Raw genomic sequence first — 25434 nt, 5'->3', positions numbered from 1 at the left:
TGGTTTCCTCCCATACTGCAATAAAATGCACACTTGGTATTCCATTTACTCAATGCTTACTTTTGTCTAATGTTACAAATATGCAGTTATGGGCAGTAAAGATAAGTGATTATATATAATGTTTTCCCTAGAGGTGAATGACTACAGGATGATTGGAACCTTTCTAATGAATAAAAAAACTATCAGTATTTCTTTTTTGATTGGCAGATTTGATAAAACTATTTCTTAAGTTATTTTTAAATAAGATTCTCACAAATTTCTTAACAAATCACAAAAACAGTTATATTTCTTTGCCGCAATGCTAATCTCGGAAGCAAAAGTATGCAAGATTCGAAGATACATTCCAAAAACCCTTTCGTATATAGTTTAAGGTGAAGATGAATGGACGCCAAAATTCAAATTTTCAAGAGCATGGATCTGGAGAACCAAACATCCGTTTGAGCTGAAAACCTAATCGATTGGTCACCACCAGCATGTAATCAATCGATTAAGTTTTCAGCTTAAACGGATGTTTGGTTCTTCAGATCCGTGCTCTTGAAAATTTAAAGTTTGGCTTCGATTCATATTCCCCTTAAGGTGAAACATCTCGGAATCCAAAGATGGCCAGCACAATGGCCGACTTCTCCCCCTACTCACGTTTTCAAAGGCACAAAACTGGAGAAATAGTTGGCAAACGTTCCTGATCTTCTTATTTTAAGCTTTCTACTAGTGCACAGAGCCAAAATAAAAAGTGCAATGCCGTGGGATACTTTCTTCGCGAGATTTGTGCCTTTGAAGTTTTAGGGCAATCTTAGAAGATGATTCCAAACTGTTTCACCTTAATAGGAGAATTTGTAATGTATTTTGACAATATTTCTGAACGACTTCTGATGGATTTCACGAAATAATTTGTAATTTTCTTTTTGGAAAACTATATAAAAAATTTGACAGAATCTTCGTTTATCGAAGGAAAAGTTTGAACTTTTGATAGGTAATGTAAATTTCAAAGTAAAGTGAACGTATTTGTGGATAAGAAGTAGACATTAGAAGAATGGTTGTTCTCCAGGATGAATTAACATTGAAAGTATGAACAAATCTTACAATATTATTTGACTTATTTCCAAGAAACTTCACAAGCTATAAAGTCATTTTTCGATATTTCTCGAGGAATTTTATTTTATTTTTTGAGAATACAAAACTTTTTCTAGAAAAACGTAGTTCAGAGTTCATATATGTTAATTCATGCCAAATTGTTTAAAAAAAATGAAGCTTAAAATAAAAAAAACTGTGGCCGATGTTGTTGAACTTTTTAGATGCCTTAGCCAGGCTAAAATCTCTTGAAAAGATCTGTTACGAAAAAATCTGAAATGTGAAAATCTTGATTTTTTTCCATATGCTCTTGGATATACAATCGTTCAATATTCAAACATAGTTGATTGGACTTAAATTGCTATCGGAATCTGTTAATTTCATGATCTTTTCCATAACACATAAGATGTAAAAGTGGTTTCGACCTGTGTAAAGCATAATACTAATCGAAAAGGAATCATCCAACACCGCACTTCTTACCTGGGCCCCGGTCAGCTATTAAAATGATCGGTAAAGATATTTACTCTCTGCATTAGACTATTGCGATGGAACTCATATCGAGTACAAACAGGTACAATCCACTGGAAGTTATGTTCGGAGCTCACCGAGTGTAATGCAATACGATGAACAATCGAGTTGATCTTACTTTGAAGATATTTTGACAAAACAGTTTTTGAATTTCGTTTACAAGTGGAAAAGCACTAATTTTCGTACTAATCTCACCGGTCGAGGATCTTTTCGGTCTGGAAATTGTCTCGACTTCCCAGGACAAAGAGTATTCCCGTACCTGCACAAGATTATCTACGATATCATATACATATATATTTGTGCATTTATGTTTATTGAGAAGTATAAACCAGTAAACATTTGACTTTTCTCTTGACGTTGATTTCTTTTCTATATTTTAATTCTGTACGTTCATTTGACCGCTCGTGTTGTGAATACTGAAGGCAAAAAATGTCAACGAAAACGTGTCGACTACCGTGATTGGTTACAACACTTGTAAATGCAACCAATAGCAATTCCAATAATTCTGAGAAAAAGCGTTGATTAAAAATTCGCTATATTTTTACCTATTTTTTTTTACAAAAAATTCCCCCTGCTTTCCAAAACAGCAAGAAAAAAAAATAAAAGTTTCGCGAAGTTATCACGATTTGAATTTGGGGTCAATATAATTCAAAGGCACATACAACGAAACTTTTTTTTTGCAGACAGAAGGTTAATGAGCAATTTGAGCTACTCCGTACTGTGTTAGGTTGGAATCATGATACTCACCGTGTCTCACTATCCCGATAGAGAATCCATTGTAAAAAAAAATCACAATACCAATAGGTAGTGTGTTGTTGACATGCGACTTTTTCTGAAAACATATTTTTAGATTATTCAATGTATTCTTATCAATATTAGAATTGTGTTAGTTTATTTTTTAAAAAGGTGAACCTTAGTGATAATGGAATGTCAAGTGTTGAAACGTGACAATTGCTGGATCAACGAAGTCAAAAAGGTAAGTGCCACTCACTTTTAATATCACTATTTTGTTTACCATCCCCACTTGCATCTTTGTTGTTGAATCCGCTTCTTTGCCGTGACATGCAACATTTTGGGATTTCCAAGGGCATTACGAATGCAAGCTCACAGGACATTACATAATGTAACGTTAATGTCACTCGAAAATCCCAACTCAGTGCATATTCTCTGGTTCCATTCGTTTTGGGCTGTGCATTCAACGCCTACTCGTGTCCTGAACTTCCAAAATCACTCCGCGCCGCACCGCTTGCTATCTGTCGGACAATTTCCAAACAAGTTGGGACTTAGTAGGCCAGTAGCTATTATCGAATGGAGGAAATCTTCTGGTCCACAAAATCCCAGTTCGATTGAAAAAATTACATAGCAAGCTATAGCTTTCGCCAGGGCCAGGGTGGAGGTCTACCGGGTTGCCTGTGGAACTAGTCATTATTAAGTGTACAATCAAGTGTCAAAAGTTCTTGCGGTTGCTGTTATTACCGAGTGCCGTAGCGATGGCCCACGGGTATGACGGTACCGATTTATCCTATGCATACCGCACCGGTTAGTGGTAGAGGCGAATTGCCGAAGCAGCTGAGGGCGGCTAATCAGTGTAGCACGGGGTAAGGGTATGCGATATGTGCTTTTTCCATGTCGATACGTATCAAAACTATTCACGGAATTCCTAGCATTGAAAACTGTAATTGGTTGACGTTATGTGCCTACTGTTTTCCTATAGGAAAATTGACATTCTCATAGGGAAAAAAATATTTTGGGCACTTGTGCGGTTGTAGTTTTTTAAGATATTCAATTTTCTGCAGAGGATTTCAATTAATAAAAAACCGGTGTTTAGGACATTTTTGGTATTTATTCAATCTAGAATATATGTACGATTATTTTATTCCAAAACTCTTTTTTCTCAATTTCTATCCGATAGCACATTTTTACGAAGAAAAAAAAGATCGAGAAAATACTGTCAGGAAGCTGATATGATGCCGTTTTAGTAGGGGAACAGAACATATTTTGTCCAGATTCTCTAGTTATCAAGTTGAACCGTAAATACACAATTACTTCAGCATTATCATTATCAAATTGGGAACAATATACTCTAGTCAACAATTGGTCAATAGATAAAAACTTTGTTAACAAAATGACTAATAAAATATATTGAATCTCAGTTTGATAAAAATAACGTACTTCACATTTGACAAACATATGCATGCAACGCTTTTGTTGCGTAAATCTTCCAGGTTGTGATTTTCTTGTTGAAACTATGGGTAGTATGTGCTCTTTTTTGTCTTCTCTCCGATTCGAAAGCATGAAGTGTAAATTTCATCATATTTTAGATGACGTGAAGTGAATATTCAGCCTTATCCCAATGGATGATGAATTACATAAATGTTCATTCTGAATGCATTTTTTGTGATTATTTCAAGCAGCTGATTTCTGAGTAAACTAGTCTCCTTATACGACTATAGACTGCTATTTTACTATTATTTTTAGTAACAATAAAAATCGGCAAAATATTTCGATTTTAATGAAGCGAAACGAAATTGAAAAAACATTTATTTTACCTCATGGCATTTCGAGCACTTTCGTGTAGAACGCTGATTGGCGGAATTATATTGAATAGCATATACCCTTATGTCTACGGGGTCCTCGTTTCGAGTGGTGGGTGTGTGTGCAAGAAAAGGATGGTAATTTACGAAGACGCGAACACGTTCGGCAGCCCGCGCGGATTGCGAGCCGGTAATTTCGATCACGAAAACGAACTAAGAGCTGATTCTTCGTTTGTCGGTATTGAAAACCCAGGTTGGTATGTGGCAATTGCGGCGCGGTCGGTTAACAACAATCGTCACTCGAGGCTACTATAAATAAAATAGAAAATCATTTGTATAAAATCTTTTAAATTATTGCAGGCTTCGGGATCGGGAGTTTCTGTAAGTTGCAGTGGGACCGCACGAAAAAAAAAAATGTTTTCCATAAATCACCTCGGAATTTATGCTTGCCGCTGGGTTGACTCGGATAGCCTCCGTATTGACACGAGCGCCAGAGATTCATTGCTAATGATTTAGGGGGCTTTGCAGGGACAGCATTAAGACGACGGTGGAATAACTACATTGTAGTTCCGTTGTTGCATCCGTGATTCTTGAAAATGATCGTGTCTAGCAATTCATTAATTTTCGAATATATACGGTATGCCTTGGCCAGTGGTGAACAAACGAATCTGCTAACATGAGAAGCCACAATGTTTTCATGTCTTCAAATATGACATTACCTAAATATATAACGAATTTATCGTATCAATGCAAGATGACAACGATATTTGCATTAATTATTATATATAAAAGCCAAAGGGGGTATTATGAATTCAAGTTGGGTATTTTCTTTCTAATTAAAGCTAATCTACCTTATGAAAACTTTGGTAATATAACCAAAATTAAGTAATTGGGCTCAACAACGAAATGTGGCAGTCAAAAACCCACTCGTTATTGATTATTTCATTCACCATTTGGTCTAATGTTTCATCATCTTTGTAATTTTAAAGTTGAATTTGTATCTAGTATGATTCCAAGACCCTTATCTTAATCTGATCAATTTATTTGGAATCCTCAAATCGAGACAACATGTCTACTTAATGACTAAAAATGAAGAGCTTTTGTTTTTATTTTAACGTTATAATTTATATTTTCAAGCACAACAAGTTTTTTATTTTTGAAAATATTAAGAAAAACGCATTTCTATCTATTTGGGGCCTTCCTTAGCCGAGTGGTTCAGGTATCAGGAAAAATGGCTCAAGCGGCACGTTCCCCTCCAATTGGGAGATTTGTGCCTCGCAATCGATCTATGTAGCCATTATCATCATTTACCTGTGTTCGCACATAGCATGTGCGGCCTCCATATTGGTGTTACGAAAATAACTGTTTAGAAATAGCACATCATTGATGGCACATGTTAGCATGTTGTTCTTCAAGTCTTCCAAAGATACTTTATAAGTAGGATATACAACGATTGGTCTGCTTCAATTCAAAGCAGCTGTAAGAGCTGAACACCTTATGGTTTCATCTGGCTGAAAAGTATTCACTTATAGTTTCCATTGGGTTTCCATATAGGTAAATTAAAGTCGATTCGTGATACACTTTGAAAGAATTACTGCGCATTTCAATCACCATTGAGTCATCGCAGCGGACTTATACATCGTAAATCAATGAATAAGTTTACTGAAGACACCAGCCCCCTTCGAAACTCCCACGTTTACGCACGCATGAAAGCTGGTTGCCTAGTCCGTTGGTTGATTCAAAAGCTGTTATAGATTACATGTTGTTCAGTTTGTGAACCCCTGGCTAATACGGATAATACGGATCTGATAATATCTAAATAATTCAGTAACGAAACGAGACGATTTAAATTAGTTCAAAAGTGTATTTATTCAAACGAATTCATTCATAATTATCGAACAATTGTTTTACTGTTGCTTCGGGTAAACTCTGACAAAAACTTGTGACATGGCGTAGAATATTTTGTTCTTTTGAGCTTCTATTTGTACCACCGAGTCTTCATCAACTCCCAGGACCACTGATTGTTTTCCATTTACTGGATTAAGCAAACGGAACACCTTCCAGTACTTGGTGTTGAGATTTTTATTCAATTTAGTAATGAGACGCAAAATGGTTTCCTGTGGGTGTTTTCCAAGCTTGGGTACCAGCGGAATCGAAATTATTACTCTTCGGAGTGGAACGGGTGTTGAATCTAGTAGTATCTCAAAAGAAGGCATAACAGTGTTTTCAGATATGGCTACCAGAACAGCCTTGAGCCAGTTATAACTAAAGAGGTCCTTAGCCGTAAACCAAGCGACCCCTTGAGAAATTCCTGAACCAAGAAATGTCGGTTGCTGTTGATCCGCCGGTATTTCCATTTGCTGTGTCACTAATTCGGACATTAGTTTCTCAAAGAAATCGCCGTCAACGTCCATTCCAGGTCGCTTGACGACTAATTTCATTCCATTGGCATCGTCAATACGTCCTTTTTTGTCTGCATTAGTAGCTGGAGAACTTGCCGCACGCTTCATTGCTTCTGAAGATTTCGACGTGGTCGGTTCCTGTGGAATATCATCTAGCTGCGAAAGTAACAGAAGATCTTCTTCGAGATCCATCACCCTGCATGAGAGTAATCAATTTGTAATCAAATGAAAAAAATTGAAATTTACAAAATGAATACCTACGTACCTGATTCAGCAAACAGGCACTATAAAGTTATCAAAATCACTAGAGTGTATGCATTAACCGACGTCAAGCTTTCAACTGTTTGTTGAGTAAGAGAAGAATACTTTTTCCGAAATACGTTTCAGCATTGTGCATTGTGGTATTGTGTCGAGTATTGCGAACGGCATACACATAGATGGTAAACAGATTCGTCCAAAATTATCGCTACAGATTAAAGATAGCTGATGCACAATTGAATTGCAGTAATGTAAGGCAAGGCTGTAAACTTAAATTAGTATCGGAATTTTGTAAATCATAAAATAATATCGCAAATAATTTTTGTAATACAATCTAAATAGTAGCTCTAATAGTTTGAGATAAAAAATAATGTTGATACATAAATTGCGAAAATTTCACAAAATCACCCATTTTTGGATACCGCCGGTTCTCTTTGAATGTGTGAAATAAAATATTCGAGGGAAAAAAAAGCATGCACAGAGCAATACATATTGAATCATCTTTGTCCCTGTGGTAAAATCATTATAATTGTACACATATACGGTTCACATGGTTACTAATACTTATCCTGAAACAGAAAATCCATTATGGTTCCATCTGATGTAGCTGAACAAATTATCCCCGATAAATTGTTCACCAGCTTCTAGTAGTGGCACGAAAACCAACCGTTTAAACCAAATAACGATTGATCTACTTTGATGATCAATTTCCAATGGTTTGTAATATTTAATCACATTTGTTTCACTTAGAAAAATAACATACATTGATGATCACTAATATGCCACTGTATAGTCCACTTCCACTCTTCTTTACCTAGACCATTTGACCATTATGCTTGCCGCTGGGTTGACTCGGATAGCCTCCGTATTGACACGAGCGCCAGAGATTCATTGCTAATGATTTAGGGGGCTTTGCAGGGACAGCATTAAGACGACGGTGGAATAACTACATTGTAGTTCCGTTGTTGCATCCGTGATTCTTGAAAATGATCGTGTCTAGCAATTCATTAATTTTCGAATATATACGGTATGCCTTGGCCAGTGGTGAACAAACGAATCTGCTAACATGAGAAGCCACAATGTTTTCATGTCTTCAAATATGACATTACCTAAATATATAACGAATTTATCGTATCAATGCAAGATGACAACGATATTTGCATTAATTATTATATATAAAAGCCAAAGGGGGTATTATGAATTCAAGTTGGGTATTTTCTTTCTAATTAAAGCTAATCTACCTTATGAAAACTTTGGTAATATAACCAAAATTAAGTAATTGGGCTCAACAACGAAATGTGGCAGTCAAAAACCCACTCGTTATTGATTATTTCATTCACCATTTGGTCTAATGTTTCATCATCTTTGTAATTTTAAAGTTGAATTTGTATCTAGTATGATTCCAAGACCCTTATCTTAATCTGATCAATTTATTTGGAATCCTCAAATCGAGACAACATGTCTACTTAATGACTAAAAATGAAGAGCTTTTGTTTTTATTTTAACGTTATAATTTATATTTTCAAGCACAACAAGTTTTTTATTTTTGAAAATATTAAGAAAAACGCATTTCTATCTATTTGGGGCCTTCCTTAGCCGAGTGGTTAGAGTCCACGGCTACAAAGCAAAGCGATGCTGAAGGTGTCTGGGTTTCATTCCCGGTCGGTACAGGATCTTTTCGTAATGGAAATTTCCTTGACTTCCCTGGGCATAGAGTATAATCGTACCTGCCACACGATATACGAATGCGAAAATGGCAACTCTGACAAAGAAAGCTCTCAGTTAATAACTGTGGAAGTGCTCATAAGAACACTAAGCTGAGAAGCAGGCTCTGTCCCAATGAGGACGTTAATGCCAAGAAGAAGAAGAAGAAGAAGAAGAAGAAGAAGAAGAAGAAGAAGAAGAAGAAGAAAAAGAAGAAGAAGAAGCAGTTCTATGTCTACAAGAACAAGATCAGTTATACAGCCTTCAGATTTGTTGGAACGAAGCCTAATTCGGAACTACTGGCCACGGTCGGCGATACCCTTTGCTTCCTCATTTGAATCGTAGAGCTGGAGACTGATTCGATTTACTGCTCTGAAAATATCGATTATTTCAACATTATCCATTTCACCCTCTGGAAGAATACACGTATTTCAGAGAAACACATGTTTTCAATTTTTGCATGTTTAGCGGAAGTTTTAAAATCCACGAATTTGAAAGGAAGCCTTTCATTCGTTCGTGTTAGCAATCATACTCATTGAAGAGAGGTTTTTTTTAGGAATCACTCTGGCTCCAAATTCTTCTACTACTATTTTCACTAACATACGTATCGTTCAGAACTTTATTTGAACTAGTGCATTTGAGAGTTTATTAGACACCATTAATCAATTACTTCTGTAAGCCATCAATCCCGGACCGAAGGCATAATAACTTCTCCGCCCGCTGTACACAACCTAAACAGGACACATTTGTTTTACCCAAACCTGTCATAAATGCTGGCGTAATTTGATTGGTGCTCGATTGCAAGCTTTTGCGCCAAGCCTGCGCCCAATCAGAACTAAAATCAAAAGACCATTAAAGTCGACCCGTTGAAAAATTGAGTTCCCTCTGGGCACCGCCATGGAAGCAGTCAACAAGCAGGTAAGTACAGTACTTGACCACGGGCAGAGACCTACCCATCGAACAAGTTTATTTGAAATGCGCAATAAAATAAATAGCATCAAAATTAAGCAACATTTTTCATCGCCCAGCAGAGAGCCTCGCTGTCACGTCGTCGCACAGCATTCAAGTTTATGGTGTGCAGAAAAACATAACAAGCAACGCTTTAATGTCTTATTTCTGCCAACCAGCCAAAAGGTATCGGTTACAGAGGCGACTGCTGATGAGGAAGGAAAAAAATGACGCTTGGGTCAGCAGGAAAAACAACACACTCCTTGAAGTATTCATAGCTAACCAATTGTATATAATTAACAATAACACAAGAAGCCCGCCGAGCTTGAGGCTGATTAGCAAATTGGCCGTGCCTCGGTCATAAGCCATAAATGCATGTCGTTAAAATTGGCGTGCTTAATGCGCCGTGTCGTTCTTGGCTGGTTGGTCTCAAGGGATCCAAATGGGCCCCTTGCGAAAAGTCCAAGTGTGACTAATAATTAATTTAGCTTCATCCGTTTTCGCGTTTTCCATGGGCTCCTAAACAAGGGGTCACATAGTGTTATGATTGGTATTGGCCATTTAGGGCTTCCATTGAAGTATGTTAATAGTTTCGAAGCCGGATCCAAAAAGATTTTTCTTCATTATATTGCTTTGTCGGCACGTAAACCAATTTTTCGAAGAAGTGAAAGTTGGGCCGCCATATTGAATTTCATCAAGGAATAGTATTGAAAAATTTTCAATGATCAACGAAATAAAGCAAACAGAAGCCAAAATTCCAACACCTACAGATTCCTTCAATAATTGTGAAGGAGATTCATCCAAAAAATTCTTAGCATTTATTTCTTGTAATTTTCCCCACAAATTTTCGAAGGAAGCCATTTATGAATTCGTCTAGCTGTTCCTTCAGGATTTTTTCGTAGATTGTTATCACATTTGTTTGGACAATTCTTGCAGGAACATTATTACATGATTTCAATTAATCGAATATTTCCTTAAGATTTTGTTAAAGGAATTCCCTAGGATTTTCGAATGAAGAAATTCTTAAAGGAATCTAGCAGGAATTTTCAAAAGTTCAATATTGATTAGTTTTCTACTCAAATTCTTCAAAACACTTGAAATTTATTCTGTGATTATATCATCATTATATCCACGCACTATACCGGAATCAGCTGATTATAAAATTCCGTGTAATTCCCGTTTTGTGATATTTTCTGTCCAGAAAAAAATGCATAATTCGATGTAAATGAATTCGATTTGTTATAATCTGCTAGTTTATGCATGTACAATAAATCTCTCGACGAATATGTTTGAGAATCCCACCATGGTTTAAAAAAAAGTTCGAATTATAATCCAATAAATAATTCTTCCAGATTCATTCAAACATCTTCCAGATAATTGAATTTAATGCTGAAGCAGGCTGATGCCTGTAGGTTTTCCCCAGGAACTCCAGTTCTTCGTAAGATCTAATTGAGAGCTCATACACTTCTAACATTTTTTTTCTAATAATTGCTGAATATTACATGGATTCTTATTGAAATTACTTAGGAAATTCAACCGTTTATTGTACACAAAATCTTTCAAAGTTTACCAGATTTGTTCAAGATTGTATGTTGCGTGTTTTTGTCAATAAGCTACACAATGTGTCTAACCATTTCAATGCATTTTTTGCAGTTTAAAATCTCTTGATTTCGGTATGAACCAAAAAAATAAATTAATTATTTTTGTAGCCAATGAGGATATATTTTAGTCAATTTCGTAAGACTCGTGCTTGAAGACGGTTATCGAGAAACGACACATTACAGGTTAATACATACATATTTGAAGGCGAATAAGCTCCATACAACATTTACAGATTCAATCAACATGGTTATACGAATAAAATGTGGAATATCAGAGATATGCCTAAGACTTTTGGGTGAAACATTTGATTCATGAAACGTGGGAAATAACAGGCCTGTCACCGTTTTTGAATCAGCGTCAAACAGTATGAACTTGACGAATTTGAAATGTTTACTCATTTATGAACTATATAGCTTTGTGATGGCAGTTCGGAAAGTGCATAACAGGGCCGTTTTTAAATCATGAATTTTAGACAGAGTGATACGTTGACATTAAATAGAATTAATTTCTTATAGAAAAATGGATAAGGTATGAAAAACAGTATGATTGGAGTAACGGTAAAGCAGTTCTGAAGAATATGCGGCGTACTTGATAAGCGCTCCTTTTTCTTATTTTTCGGCGTTACGTCCCAACTGACACATAGCCTGGTTTCCAATGAAGCTTTTCCAAAGATATTAACTGAAAGTATTCTTTGAATGGTCTTTTTCCAACTCTAAACCATCCCAAACCAGCAGGATTCGAACTCACGACCCTCAGCATTGTAATGCTGCATAGCTACGGCTATCTGGGTTCCTCCAGGTGCTTCCCAATCTTGTCAGAATAACGCTCTGTCGCTTCTGCAGAAGGATCATAATGATCGAGTTAGAAAGGAAAGCACCAGTCTGCGTCCCTCCTAATTCGTATTGATATCAAGTGTTTGCCATAACTTTTTGCGATCGCATTTGTTGCACGTATGTTCGTTTGGATTATCTTCTAGGCTACACTGTCAGCTCACGGCCAAAAAATTTGTCGATTCATAAAATGTGAAAAACCGATCTAGTGGGTCACCGAATCCCGTGCTATTTTGTTCCTTATCCGAAATAAAGATATACTTGTTTTTGGATTTTTTTTAATAGGGTGACCATTTCCGAAATAGGGTGACCAAATAAATCGCAACCTTGTAAAATTTTTATTTATTTTTTAAATTTTAACTTTTGAATCGGATTCCAGTTTTCTTAGATAAAATGAAAACTAAAGATTTTGGCATATCAAAAAAACTATAAAATTGCACAAAAAATGATTTTTTACTGGAAAAAAACGTTTTTTCGTGTTTTTAGGGCTCGGGACCAAAACAATAGCCCAGGAACCGTAGAATATTTTGATATACTTGAATTAAAAACTGACTGAAATGTCACTTACGCCCCTTTGTATTTAGCCCCTCAATTATGGTTACAACATTAAATTTTCCTCAATGTTTACGAGACGATTTTGAAATAGAACAAAGACATTCTACATGGTGTTATGTTTGTTTGTCTGTGGTTACATGATGAAGAAAGGTGAAAATTTTCCAATGAAAAAAGAAAAGCAGTTACAAAAATTTCATCGACCGAGTTATTAGCTAAATGAAAAACCGTTCACTACAGTCACAGTTTTCAACAGGACCCCAAGATATTGCTCCAGTTCTGCCAGAGAGTGTCCTCACAATAACGCCAAGTGATCTATTAACCGCCATTCACCGTCATGACACCGCACCGGACATAAATTGAATTAATTTTAACGAACTCAATTCTTCACCTCCATGCGATGGACGACGGTGGACTCGAGCCGACCACAGGCATCCAATAATGCCCCCATTGAAAACATTTCACTTTGACAGCGCGACGGACGGGGTCTTATGAAGTTTATCCCCGTTCACCTCCCAACGGGCTCAATCTCTGTGTTCCACAGTGAGGCACTCACGGTGCTTCATTCACCGTTGCTATAAATAAGGAATAGCCAATACTTGTTCTACAACTCTAGGCCGATTTGAGATACGCCCTTTTGAAGGCCTAACCGTCAGAAACGTTGATTTTTAATATATTAACGTAGTATTTCAATTCCAAAACCCTTTTTTGTAATATTTTCAATTGAATAAAATCATTTGATTTCATAAAAAATAAATGTTTATTTATAGGCACAAGTTTTATGGGGCAAAATGGAGCCAATATCATTTTGTTATTACTTACATAACTTCAGGGTTTTCAAGATGTCAATCACCCTACCCTTAACTTTTTCAAACAAAAATACGCTTTGTAATACACTGTAATGCACTAGGTAAGTTCATATTAAAATTTGTTTCGAAGACCAGATCCTATGATCTTTAAACTATTGAGATTGTTCTGATGAAATATTATGTTCATGTTCATTTATGTAATTACAAAATGAAATTGACTCCAAGGCTTAGGCATAAGTGCCTAAAATAGAACGATTGTATATAATTGAAAAAATAAATCAAAATGGCTTCTGGCATTGAATTAAGTACTTTGTTAATGTATTAAAAATCAACGTTTTTGATGGTTATGCCTTCGAAAAGGCGTAATTTAAAATATCGTATAAGGATATTTTTTATAAATCTGATCAGAGGTTTAGGTGGCGTTTGATGTTTAAATGCTTACTATTTTTTCTAAAAACGGTAAACGAAACACCGTGCGCACCGGGGAACCAACTGTGCTTCGGAGCGCTAGTTTATGATATTATTAAGACGTTTCAATAGTGCACTACCGCGCGGTGGAATTTCCTCGCGCGGATTTGTTTGGGCTGCATTTTTCCGCACATCATTATGTCGCATTGTCTGGCTTTTCCGAACGGATGGTCTCTGAAGCTCGGTGGGCAAACGACGACGAAGACGAAAACGAAGTCGACGGGGGGTCTTTTGAGCGTGCGCGCTGCCAGCACCAGGAGGTGTCTGTGCTCAAGCAACCGATAATGACACATTCTGGTGCAGTGTTTTTGCAATTCTGCCTACATATATCTACTTGCCGTAGTCGTTATTATAGCTAAGTATGGTGGTGGGATTGCATATAGTGGGAGGAGCAGTTAAAATAATAATCAATAAATTACGGAACATTTCAATTTATAGGGTTTATCCGATAGAATTAATGTGACTTATAAGTTTGTGCTAATACGGGGGTACGGGGTAACAACAATGGTATCGGATCGAGACCGAGATGAAAACCAAAAATGATCTGAAATTCGTAGTTGCTGCTCCGTGATTCACCAGATAAACTGAAGGACTTCTGTGCTAGAAATTGGGTTTGGGATGAACAAACCATTCTCAATGTACACAAATCGCGAGTTAAAAATTCAAAAGCCAATAACAGTATGTCGACATCCTTACGGTCATTGAGGAAGGGAAGGAGTGTTAGTTACACAACTATTGTTACTAAAGACCTCTGAATCTCCACAGTTTTCATAAAAAGTATATTTATTTAGTGGAATACGGTAATGATCATCTAGTAGTCACCTCTGATAGGTAATGCAATCCATGAAATATTAAGCCTAATCAGATTCACGATATTACTCAATCACCTCATTGCACTTGAACTAGTTTTGTTGGAAATAAAATAATATTTCCTTCAGTGTGTAGTGAGTCCCAAACACTCCACTGCATACATGCTGACAGTTTGACATATTCTGCCTGTAAGAATGTCATATAGGCGGTTAGTAGCACAAAAGGTCTTTCAGTGACTGTTATAACCTGAAGATCGATGAATTTATTAGTTCAGTAAATTGATTCTATTTATAACGCACGGAAAATGTGGTTAGGAGAGCTTCGTATCGGAGAATCAGTCGTGAGACTATAAAGTATGTTTTTAAAAATACCGATACAATAAGCTGCTGTCGAGAGGTTTCATTATTCTCCGAGAAAGTTTGCTCCCCAACAAGTGTCAACGACTCGCAATCGAACCATTTCAGAAAAAGGCGATGTAAACCTCTAAGGGGTCTTAGATGGCGTTGTAGTGCATTGGTGTCTGCATAGAAGGTCCTTATTTATCTGTGTACTAACTTATTTTGAGGTTCAAAAAATAATTTAATAATGTACAAGTCTTCACAACCTTTTTGAAGCTACGATCCCCTTTGAGGTTCTACACACATCTCGCGGACTCCTAAAAGGGATGTTGCAATCGATTTTTATGGAAGTTTTTCAAAGATCTTAAGGACTGTTCATTTTATAAAGTGAACACTTGGTTTATGCCATATCTTTTTTATTTATTGATAAAGTCGTAATCGGTTTTCTGTGCATCGTTCAACTATTATTCTATAATGTTATGAAACTATAAAAACTTACAAAATGCTTTTGGTTTAAGAACTTAATAGTTTTTCCAAAAACTCCTAAGAAAAACTGTTCGTCAAAGTTAAGCATTATTTTTCGCATAACAAAAATCATCATTTTTATAAACAAATTGTTTGTTGGTATCCTTTATCATTTTGCTCAAGGTAAAGCTTTAAACAATATCAATAATATTCCACCGTTCTTTAACACTAGGTCATTCTAGTAATTTATCCTTTATGGCCAAATTTGCTTAAACACCATCCTTTTACTCTCAGCAAAAAAGGGAAGTAAAAATCGTGTTAAAAATTGGTTTGGATTACTAAAGAAATTATATTTGTATAAAAGAGAGCTATATCGCGAGCCTTAACTGTATTCTTAGGTATAAATTTTTCCCTTTATTGTCGTTATCTTAAAAAATCTCATACTTTTAAAATCTAGTACGCATATATATCGATCTACTGGAAATTGTAAGCGTTTTTCTCCAAATATTTTGATGGGTAATCTCAGAATAACACATTACGAAAACAATACACGAAAAATAAATTCGATTTCATTGCAGCAGTGTTCCCAACTTTGATGATTGTCATTGTGCTTTGAAAGGTCTTCTGGAAACAAAGCATTTGTTTTTCTATTGTGCTTTTAATGTAACGTGGGGACCAGATTCGCAACTCTATGAAGGCGTAGGTTATTTTTCATATTAATACAGTATTAGTACTTCCACCAGGACGTACTTTAAACTTAAAAATTCTACTCATATCAGTTCAATTGGAATTTGAAAGGTTTTGCTTTGTGAAATCAGTGAAAAATGAGACTACTATATCTGGAAAATTGTTGCTCCAAAAATTACCAAATATTTTCGTAAAGGTTTCTGATTAGAGTGTCCATTTCCCGGCCATTTTGCTCGTCCCGGGATTCGGGACAAAAATCTATGCTTGTCCCGGGAAATCCCGGGATCCCGGGATTTATCAAATTTTCAATAAAACTAGCATTTTGGTTGAAATGGAAGTACAAATTTAGCAATACAATTTTTTTTTCAATGAAATAAACAGATAATGTATTTTACACTTATGAATGAAAATTAAGTCATAATTTTAAAACAATTTGCTTCATACAGTTGAAAAGTTATAAAAACTTTAGAACAAAAGAAACGATTACAGATCATTGAAGGTATTATAGATCATGCTAAAAGTCAATTACTGAAAATTATTGACTGAAGTTTACTGCCGTGAATCGCAAGTCAGTCCCTTCTGCATTTTGGTCAAAATTTAGTTGATATCAGTTTTCATTATATCTTCTAATGATCTTTCAGCTGCACTAACGGGAAATCACTTTTTGTTCAGTAAAATTAGGAGAAAAAAAAAAAAACAAAGTCGAATTGTCCCATAATGAAAAGTAAACGCATGTCAGTCCACTGCAGATTTTTGCATCGTGTAACACAAAAATGAATCATTATTTGGTCATCTTTAAATTTTTCTTGGAAAGGTAATGGAGTGAAAAGCAAATTAAGAAAGTTTCATTGAGATCGAAACATGTTCCTATCTCCTGGAATTTTTTGAATATTTGTATGGAAAACGAGATGGACCGATGCACGAGTTCACTAATTTGACGTTTGAGCGGTTCCGAATTCACTGGTTGCTATGGTGCCATAAATAACACGGCACCGCTAAAACGTCAAATAATGAACCCGTGCATAGGTCCATTGAAAACTTCTCAGTCAATTTTCTCAATGCCTACTTTTTACATATGGTACTGACTTGTGATTTGCCGCAGTTTAGGTGTACTTTCAAATTTGTTATCTCAGCATAATAAAATCGGCTAATGTTGAAAAGAAAAGCATTAAAACTTTACAACTAGACAAATAAAAACATTTGTTTCTTTCTTGGTAAATTGATCTTTTCATAAAAATAATGACTCGTTTATTCTCTTTATCGTTATGCTTTTCTACTTTATGAAGTAAGGTTTATAGTGAGGAAAAATGTCATTGTTTTTCATTGAAATTTAGTGGTTTTCGTCAAATTCTACGTACGTTTCGGGAATCCCGGGATGTCAGAAATAAAATCCCGGGAAACGGGAAATCCCGAAATTTGTCAAATCCCGGGATTGTTTGTCCCGGACGTCCCGGGATGGACACTCTACTTCTGGTTGATGATGCTTTTGAAGAAGAAGCCGTTTTTGAAAATAAAAAATATAGATTGTTGAATTTTCCAGTCAATTTCTTCTAATCATTATGTTATGACTTTTTATTATCATAATATTGTACAATATATGTCGATCGTTGTACAGAAAACCGATTCCGTTTTCATTGATAAATTAAAAAGATATGGCATGTACAAGGTGTCCACTTTATAAAATGAACAGTCCTTATAATGGTTTGACTGATTTATTCACAAACACACATAAAATAATGTCTGTAGTCTATCATTGATATTGCAAGAATTGAAAGAGTCTACTAGGTATTGAGCCAGGAGTCTTCTAAGTATCTTTCCAAGCGTCCGACAGGGATCCATAAAAGATCTCAACAAAATCAAACAAAAAACATGTAGGGTAAGTGGGATCAAGAACCATTTCGGAACCTCCTTGATTCACTCTGACATAGGAGAGTTTTATTTTTATCCAATTGTGTGAAACTTGACTAATGTACAAAGCATTTTCTTGCAAAATATGAGTCCATCAAGTTTGATAAAACCCCCTGCAGAAGTAAATAGGTAACGTATCCTTTCTTGGAGACAGTCCTATATAAAATCCCGCCATCAATTCCTCAAAGCTATTCCTAAGAGTTAATTAATGATTTCCTCAAAGTATCTCCAGGACTCCACCAAAAATCGGTGAAGGAAAAGGCAAAAAATGTTCAAAAATGTTGTTGAGTATCCGCAAAGCATCACCTCTCGAAGCAGTTATAAATATTTCAAGATACTTGCTTATAGCAGCCAAATATCGGCAGTGGAAAGTTTTTTTTCTGCAAATGGTTAAGGTTCCGATGGATACTTAGTCTTAGTCTTATTTTCAAGCTCAAACTGAATCCAATTATAAATGGATTGCGTTACCTGGCAATGCTATTAATAATGCTAGTAAGAGCTTCATTTCATTCAATTAAAAATTAAAATTTAATTAATTAAATTAAATGGCTTCATAGACCCCCTGAGATGTCGTGACGGCCCACTAGGGGTCCATGGACCAAGCAAATTTGTGGAAAATACTTTAATTCTTTTACTTCGTTTTGAGGAGAAATCATAGTACTTCTGCAACTTGACCTAAAAATAATTTTATTGGATTTTTTCCTTGATAAAAAAATATCACAACAGGTTCTTCTACATTTTTGTTGAAATTTTATGAGTACCGTCATTAGGAGTGACATTCTGTCTAAGGGGTGACATTGGGCTTAAGCATGGTTTGAAATATGAGATATTATAGCAAATATTGAAATATTGATACAAATTTTTCATGAAATATTCCTTGCATTTTTCAGGAACTAACATAAAAATGGACTTAGAGAGCCAGTAGTTTATCTTTAATACATCTTTGAAAAGCCCTTGAACTAAGGCTTTTTGAAATTGTTGTTAAGGTTTTACGAAAACCTTACTTTTAGACGAATGAATACTTGTTTAAGTTCTCATACATGACCATTATATATATTGTTATTGATAAGCTATAGGAAGAAACTTAAAATAGAGACGATTCTCTCGATTTGTTATTTTAGCCCAATTTCACCAATTTCTGATTTAATAAAAAAAATGTCATTTATTTATTCAGAATTTGCAAATGCATTACTCATGAACGTTCGGAAGAACATTTGAAGCAAAAATATGAGAGTTGTTTAAAAATCAATCAGGGTATACATGTTTAGTATTTTGATGCATTTATTTGTTTATTGCGTTGAGCATGATCATTGAGCTTTAATGACCGAACAATTTGTAGTTGATACTTCGTAATTGATCAGAACGATCAAAATTGCACAAGGAATCAACAGATGGAGCACCCGTAGCTCATCATCTCCGGTGAATAATTTCTTTGAATTCCGCATATTTTAAGGTGAAACTCCTTTGAATCCACTAATAACTGTATAAAAGTAGTGGTACACAAAAAATATTCTCCAATTTGATGGAAATAGTGAAATTATAATTGATAAGACGTTGTTGCCAGTAATCGTTACTTCAATTTGAGTCTTTTCCCCTTCGACTTAATAAGATTGCTTGATGTCGTACCTAATCATCAACGTATCTGACAGCCTTGCAAGCGAACAGCCGGCGTAAAATTAGAAAAATAAAAAAAAAAACGAAATGATGTGATCAAGTGATTGTTTTTAGCACGGTTTGGTGAAATTTAAAGTTGTTTTCATAAGAAATCCACCAGTAATTATTCTTTGATTAACAAGTGGGAGCATTTTGACGAACGAGTGTAAGGTGATCGAATGGCGCTGAGAGCACAGACAATGAAGGACGGGACAACGGAGGAAATGCTTTCGTTAGTATTGCGGGCGATGGAAACCAACCTGCCCCTACTTTGAGGGAGGTTAAGGATGCCATTCACCAGCTCAAGAACAATAAAGCTGGTGGTAAGAATGGTATCGGAGCTGATTTCATAAAGATAGGCCCGGAGAGACTGGCCATTAGTCTGCACCGGCTGATAGGTACAATCTGGGAAACAGAACAGCTACCGGAGGAGTGGAAGGAAGAGGTAATATGCCCCAACTACAAGAAAGGCGACAAGTTAGATTGTGAGAACTTTCGAGCGATCGCAATTCTAAATGCGCCTTACAAAGCATTATCCCAGATCGTCTTTCGTTGTCTGTCACCTGTAGTAAACGAGTTCATGGAAAATTATCAAGCCGGCCGATCGACAATGAACCAGATTTTTTTTATGTACGGCAAATCCTTCGAAAATGTCATGAACACCAGGTCCCAACACATCCCCTCTACATCGACTTCAAAGCGGCGTACGATAGTATCGACCGCGTAGAGCTTTGGAAAATCATAAACGAAAACAGCTATCCCGTAAAGCTCACAAAACTGATAGAAGCAACAATGGAAGGTGTTTAAAATCGTGTGATGGTTTCGGGCGAATATTTCAGTTTGTTTTGATCCCGCCGTGAACTACGACAAGGTGATGGACTATTGTGCGTGTTGTTGAATTTTGCGCTAGAAAGTGTTATGCGGGGAGCCGGGCTTAACCCTCTAATACCCAACCCCGCCTTTAGACGGGGTACATTTTGGAATTTTGTGTATTTTTTCGTAGCTTGGAAATCAAAAAGATTTTATTTTTGGCTTGAACCTTGATTCATAACACGCATATGAGAAAAGTTTTTTTTTGACTTTTGAAACTTTTTTGTATTTTTGAAAATTGTTTGAAAAAATGTATTCTTATATAACCTACAAATGCCTGGGGGTTTTTTAACGTATAATATAAAAAAAACGTACCTTTAATATTTTTCTACTATTAACCTATAACAGTAGAAAAACTTGGTGGTATTAAAATAATTTCAAACCTGTTTTTCCGTTAATTACACGGAAAATAGAAATATTTTCAGAAAAAATATTCAAAATTTATTATTTTTAAAAGTATCTTGAAAACTTGATTTTTTATTATTGCCAAAAATCAGTAACTAGAAGAGGCTTCAAGAAAAAATGAAAAAGGATAGGGTTGTTCAAAAATAAAAATTATAAAAATCAAAAACCAAAATTCATAGATTTGCAAATAAAAATAAATCATTGTCCAAAACGTGTTTAGAACGATTTTAGATAATTAAAAATGATATTTAGATCGAAAATAGAGGGTTAACAGCTGGAGTAAAATTTTCACAAGATCCAGTCAATTTGTTTGCATGCGGATGTCATGGACATTATTGTCGGCCGAACATTTGAAAAAGTGGCAGTCCTGGTGGTGAAGTTGGACTGGTGGTGAATGCGTCGAAGACAAAGTACATGCTAGCGCGACAGGTCTCGCCTAGGTAGCAGTTGGTGGACGGGGATACGTTCGAGGTGGTCGACGAGTTCGTCTACCTTAGATCCTTGCTTATGGCTGACAATAACGTTACCGGTGAAATACGGAGGCGCATCATCAGTGGAAGTCGGGCCTACTATGGCCTCCACAGAAGCCGCGGAAAAAAAAGAATCACACCCGTACCAAATGTACCATGTACAAAACGCTCATAAGGCCGGTAGTCCTCTACGGGTATGAAACGTGAACGATGCTCGAGGAGGACTTGCAAGCATTTGGAGTCTTCGAACGTCGGGTGCTTAGGACGATCTTTGGTGGTGTGCAGGAAAACGGTGTGTGGCGGTGAAGAGTGAACCACGAGCTCACCTAACTCTACGGCGAACCCAGTATACAGAAGTTGGCCAAAGGTGGGAGGAGAAGGCATGGAGCGCAGCGAGCAAGGTGGGCGGATCAAGTGCGCATCTATTTGGCGAGCGTGGGGTAGAACCGCGAATGAAGAGATGCGGCTACGCAGCGAGTATTGTGGCGTGAAATTGTTGATTCAGTGTTATCTGTTTAGATGTTAACTGAAATGAAATGAATGTTTTAATTTCCATGTTCCTGCATATGTTACGGTCATTGAGCAATGGAAGGTAAGTTAGTGTGATAGTTTGACCAATATTTTAGAAACCGAGTAAACTTCTCCGTGGTTATCATCCGGAAAGCTCTTGTTAGTGGAGAGTATTTAAGAATTACATTATGAAGTTGACCAGCAATATATTAGGACCCCTGACCCACAGTTTGTTACTAAACAAAAGCCTATCCAACTGCGGAATGTTTATAGCAGATTCTGGAACGTGTTAGCCTTCAACGGTTACAACATTCGATCATTAGCATCATGATGAAACATCGGTTAGTATTGCACTTCCCTGGCTCGTTTCCCTCCCCTCTAGTGCAGCACAGTTTAGTACCAAACCGCAAGATAAATTGCCGCAAAGCTTCGAAACTAATTGGGGATCGTGAACTACCATCAACAATTTTATTTGCCACACATCGCCTGCATTTTCACAGTGCGAAAACATATCGCCCCCCGGGCTAGACCATCAGCCAGACCAGACGAATGGAACGCATCGATCCAGCTGCTGCTCCGAAACATATCCATGTTGAACACGAAGCCCAAGTAGGGGAGCATGGGGTAATATGCACCCCTTAAAGGAAAACCTAATTTGAATTACGAAAAATAGGAAATGAAGCATTGAGATAATCAAAAATAAAAAAAAATTGAAAAAAAACCCTCAGAAGCCAATTTTGGCATTGAAGGAGAAAATCAAATTATTCCTTACTCACAGTTAAAAATAATGAAGATTACACGTCTGTAAACTTCATTTATGCGATGTAAACATGACGTCATGTAAATTTTAGTTTGAAATCATGTAAAAATGTGTTATATGTCATGTAATCACTCAGGATCCTGCTAGATTACATGACATATAATTGAAGTTTACATGACATATCATGTAAATATCCATGATATTCCACGCTCCAATTATGTGCATTATATACCTCAGAAATTTACACGTTTCGTTCGAACTGTGTAATTACTCAGGATTTTAAATCAAAAGAACGTTTTCAATCCAATTCCTGGGAGACTGATTTGGAAGAAGTGAGAACTATTATAAGAAAATTTTATCAATATGAAAGCCCCTAACTATGATGGATTTTTTTACATCTTCATCAATAAACTTTCCGATTGTAGCTCTTGGTGAATATATTTAACAAATTTTTCAGTTGCCATATTTTCCTGACAAATGGAAAAATTCCAAAGTTGTACCAATTTTAAAGTTGAATAAAAATCCTGCCGAAGCTTTTAGTTATCGTCCAATCAGCTTGCTTTCGTCCATCAGTAAACTTTTTCAAAAAGTACACATTCAACGAAAATTCAATTATTGTCAACAAACAGTTCAGATTCTGATATTCGACCACTCAAAAACTTTACGTGTAACAAATTTGATTCGTTCCAATAAATCTAAAGGCATTACGTTTAACAAGTCTGGCTCTTCTTTAAGACCTTTTTTATAATATTCTCACATCTGACTTACATGAGTGACCACAGATGACACAAGCCTCCTCGTCAAGGGTCGAAGCCGGCTTGTCATCAGTAGTAGATTGCGAAAAACTTTGGATATTTTTGATTCATTCTCACAAAAATGTAAGATTTCTCCTAATGCTTCCAAAACAAAATTTCTATTATTTTCCTAAAAAAAGCTTTTTGTTTGAAACCAGATATGTTTTCACGATGAGAGGTGCTTCAATAAATTGGTCAGATGATGTTAAGTATCTAGGGCTTATGCTGGATAACATTAATAATATATAAAATGTCTGTATTAACTTATTAATAGAGAATTTAAACTTTGTCTCACGAACAAGATTTCGATCTTCAAACCAATTTTCAGGACGGCCATGTTGTATGCTGTACTAATGTAATACCAGAAAGAAAGTTCTGCAGAGGATTCAAAATAAAATTTTGAAAATGATGCTGAAGTTCTTCCCAATACTTATGAGTTACATAGAATATCCATTGGAACAAATGTCGAATAAAATTCTTAATAATTTTAGAGAAAAATCTATATATTGCCACGACAAGTGCGTTTTATATTTAGGTTAAGTTAGGTTGAGTTGATTAAATGCTTTTTTTTCTCTTATAAGCAATGCTACGGCGATTGAATTTTTTATATGGTTAACAAAAAGTCAATAAATGCTTATTTTACTAGTACCAAATTAGGACGATAGTGTAGACAATATTATGAAAATTGGAAAATAATTTTCCATGAGGGTCTTTGGAATAAATAGAAAATATCGTATATTTAGTGGTTGAACTTGGATTTATGTAAGATAGATGAGAGGTTCATGAAGATTTATTATGGGGTCATTGCGATGTCGCGTTTTACCTCGACGGCGCATTTCACACCTGGTTCCCCAACCGCCAGTGCCCGCCCAGGGCTTTCAAGTTTGACCGACGCGTCTATTAGACGGGCGCCAATAAATCACTCCACCTTTAAAGTGAGAAAATGTGTTTTAGCGGGACTCGTCTCCGCGTTTGCGCTCAAAGCAGATCCAGCCCTCTGGTGGGAGGTTCTCGCGTCAGTATGCGGCCGTATGGCTGCTGCCGTTCGTTCTTTGGTTGCGCGCCGCTGGTCTTGTTGCTGTCGGGGTTAGGGAGTTATGTGCCAGTTGGGTTGGACAGGAAAACCTATCCAACATCATCCATAATATCTAAATATTTACACTGTTATGGCTTGCAGTTATTGATTGGGTGGATGTGTATACTGGGGGACTTTGAGGCTGATATGTTTTCTACACAAAATGGAGATCTATATTAAAGATAAGTCAGTTCTTTATGAAAAATCTGTCTAATGGACTTCCTACTTTATTTGCTTGTCTTTATGGGTACACGAGTATTACTTTGATTGGAAATTTCCACGCCAAAGCAATGCATGATGAAATCTGATATTTATCGAAGAAGTCAGGATTAACTTGGAGTGTAATTGTGGGTCGATAATCAGGTAGAAGCGTCCATTGAAGCTCTGATTTTGACAAGTTATTATCTCACACTTCTACGGATCAAATGATGACAAATACCGCCAGTTAAGGGTTGCCTTTTTAGCTGATAGTGCAGCCTGAGCACTGTTGTCTTTTGGAAGTCGTCTAGAATGAAATGAAATCGATGTTCATCATAAAACATTTTTCATAAACGATTTTTATTTTTAGACTCATTTAAAATGACTGGACTTTCGTAAAGGGAACTTCTAGCTAGATAACCTTGTGGACCCAGTTTATGTTACTTCTAGTAAACATGAAATGGTAAACTCGAGTGTCATGCTTGATGCATGCATGCTCGTTAATAAAACATTCGTTGCTTCACTCTTTCGTGAGTTAACAATCAGAGATTATGTGCTGTCACAATTGATGTTTCTGTTATTGAGCTCAATAAGATATACGTATATTGTTCATCTTATTTACCACAAGATAAACCATCCCCAATGGATGATTTCAAACGAGTTGTCGTATACTGTGCAATGAAAGGCCTTTCGCTGATTGTGGACAGTGATGCCAATGCTCATCATATCACCTGGGGCAGATCTAATATCATTTGGAGAGGCTCCAGTCTGATGGAATACTTAAGTAG

The 25434-nt window shown here is 36.2% G+C and overlaps 1 protein-coding gene across 2 annotated transcripts in view; it reads left to right on the top strand.

Annotated features, from left to right (window-relative positions):
- The first annotated feature begins 2348 nt into the window (after positions 1–2348).
- Positions 2349–25434, top strand: part of LOC5574077 (protein cortex) — a 187860-nt gene continuing 164774 nt past the window's right edge. The window contains exon 1 of one of the 2 annotated variants that reach the window (XM_021852288.1): positions 2349–2572. In XM_021852288.1, the coding sequence (XP_021707980.1) occupies positions 2519–2572 (54 nt within the window). In that variant the 5' untranslated portion in view covers positions 2349–2518. The remainder of the gene's footprint in view (positions 2573–25434) is intronic. The other variant, XM_021852289.1, reaches the window with a different exon arrangement.

The sequence above is a fragment of the Aedes aegypti genome, chromosome 3 (genome assembly GCF_002204515.2).
Source record: "Aedes aegypti strain LVP_AGWG chromosome 3, AaegL5.0 Primary Assembly, whole genome shotgun sequence".
NCBI lineage: Eukaryota > Metazoa > Arthropoda > Insecta > Diptera > Culicidae > Aedes > Aedes aegypti.
Note: the sequence above shows the minus strand (reverse complement) of the source record. Positions and strands in the feature narration are given on the sequence as shown.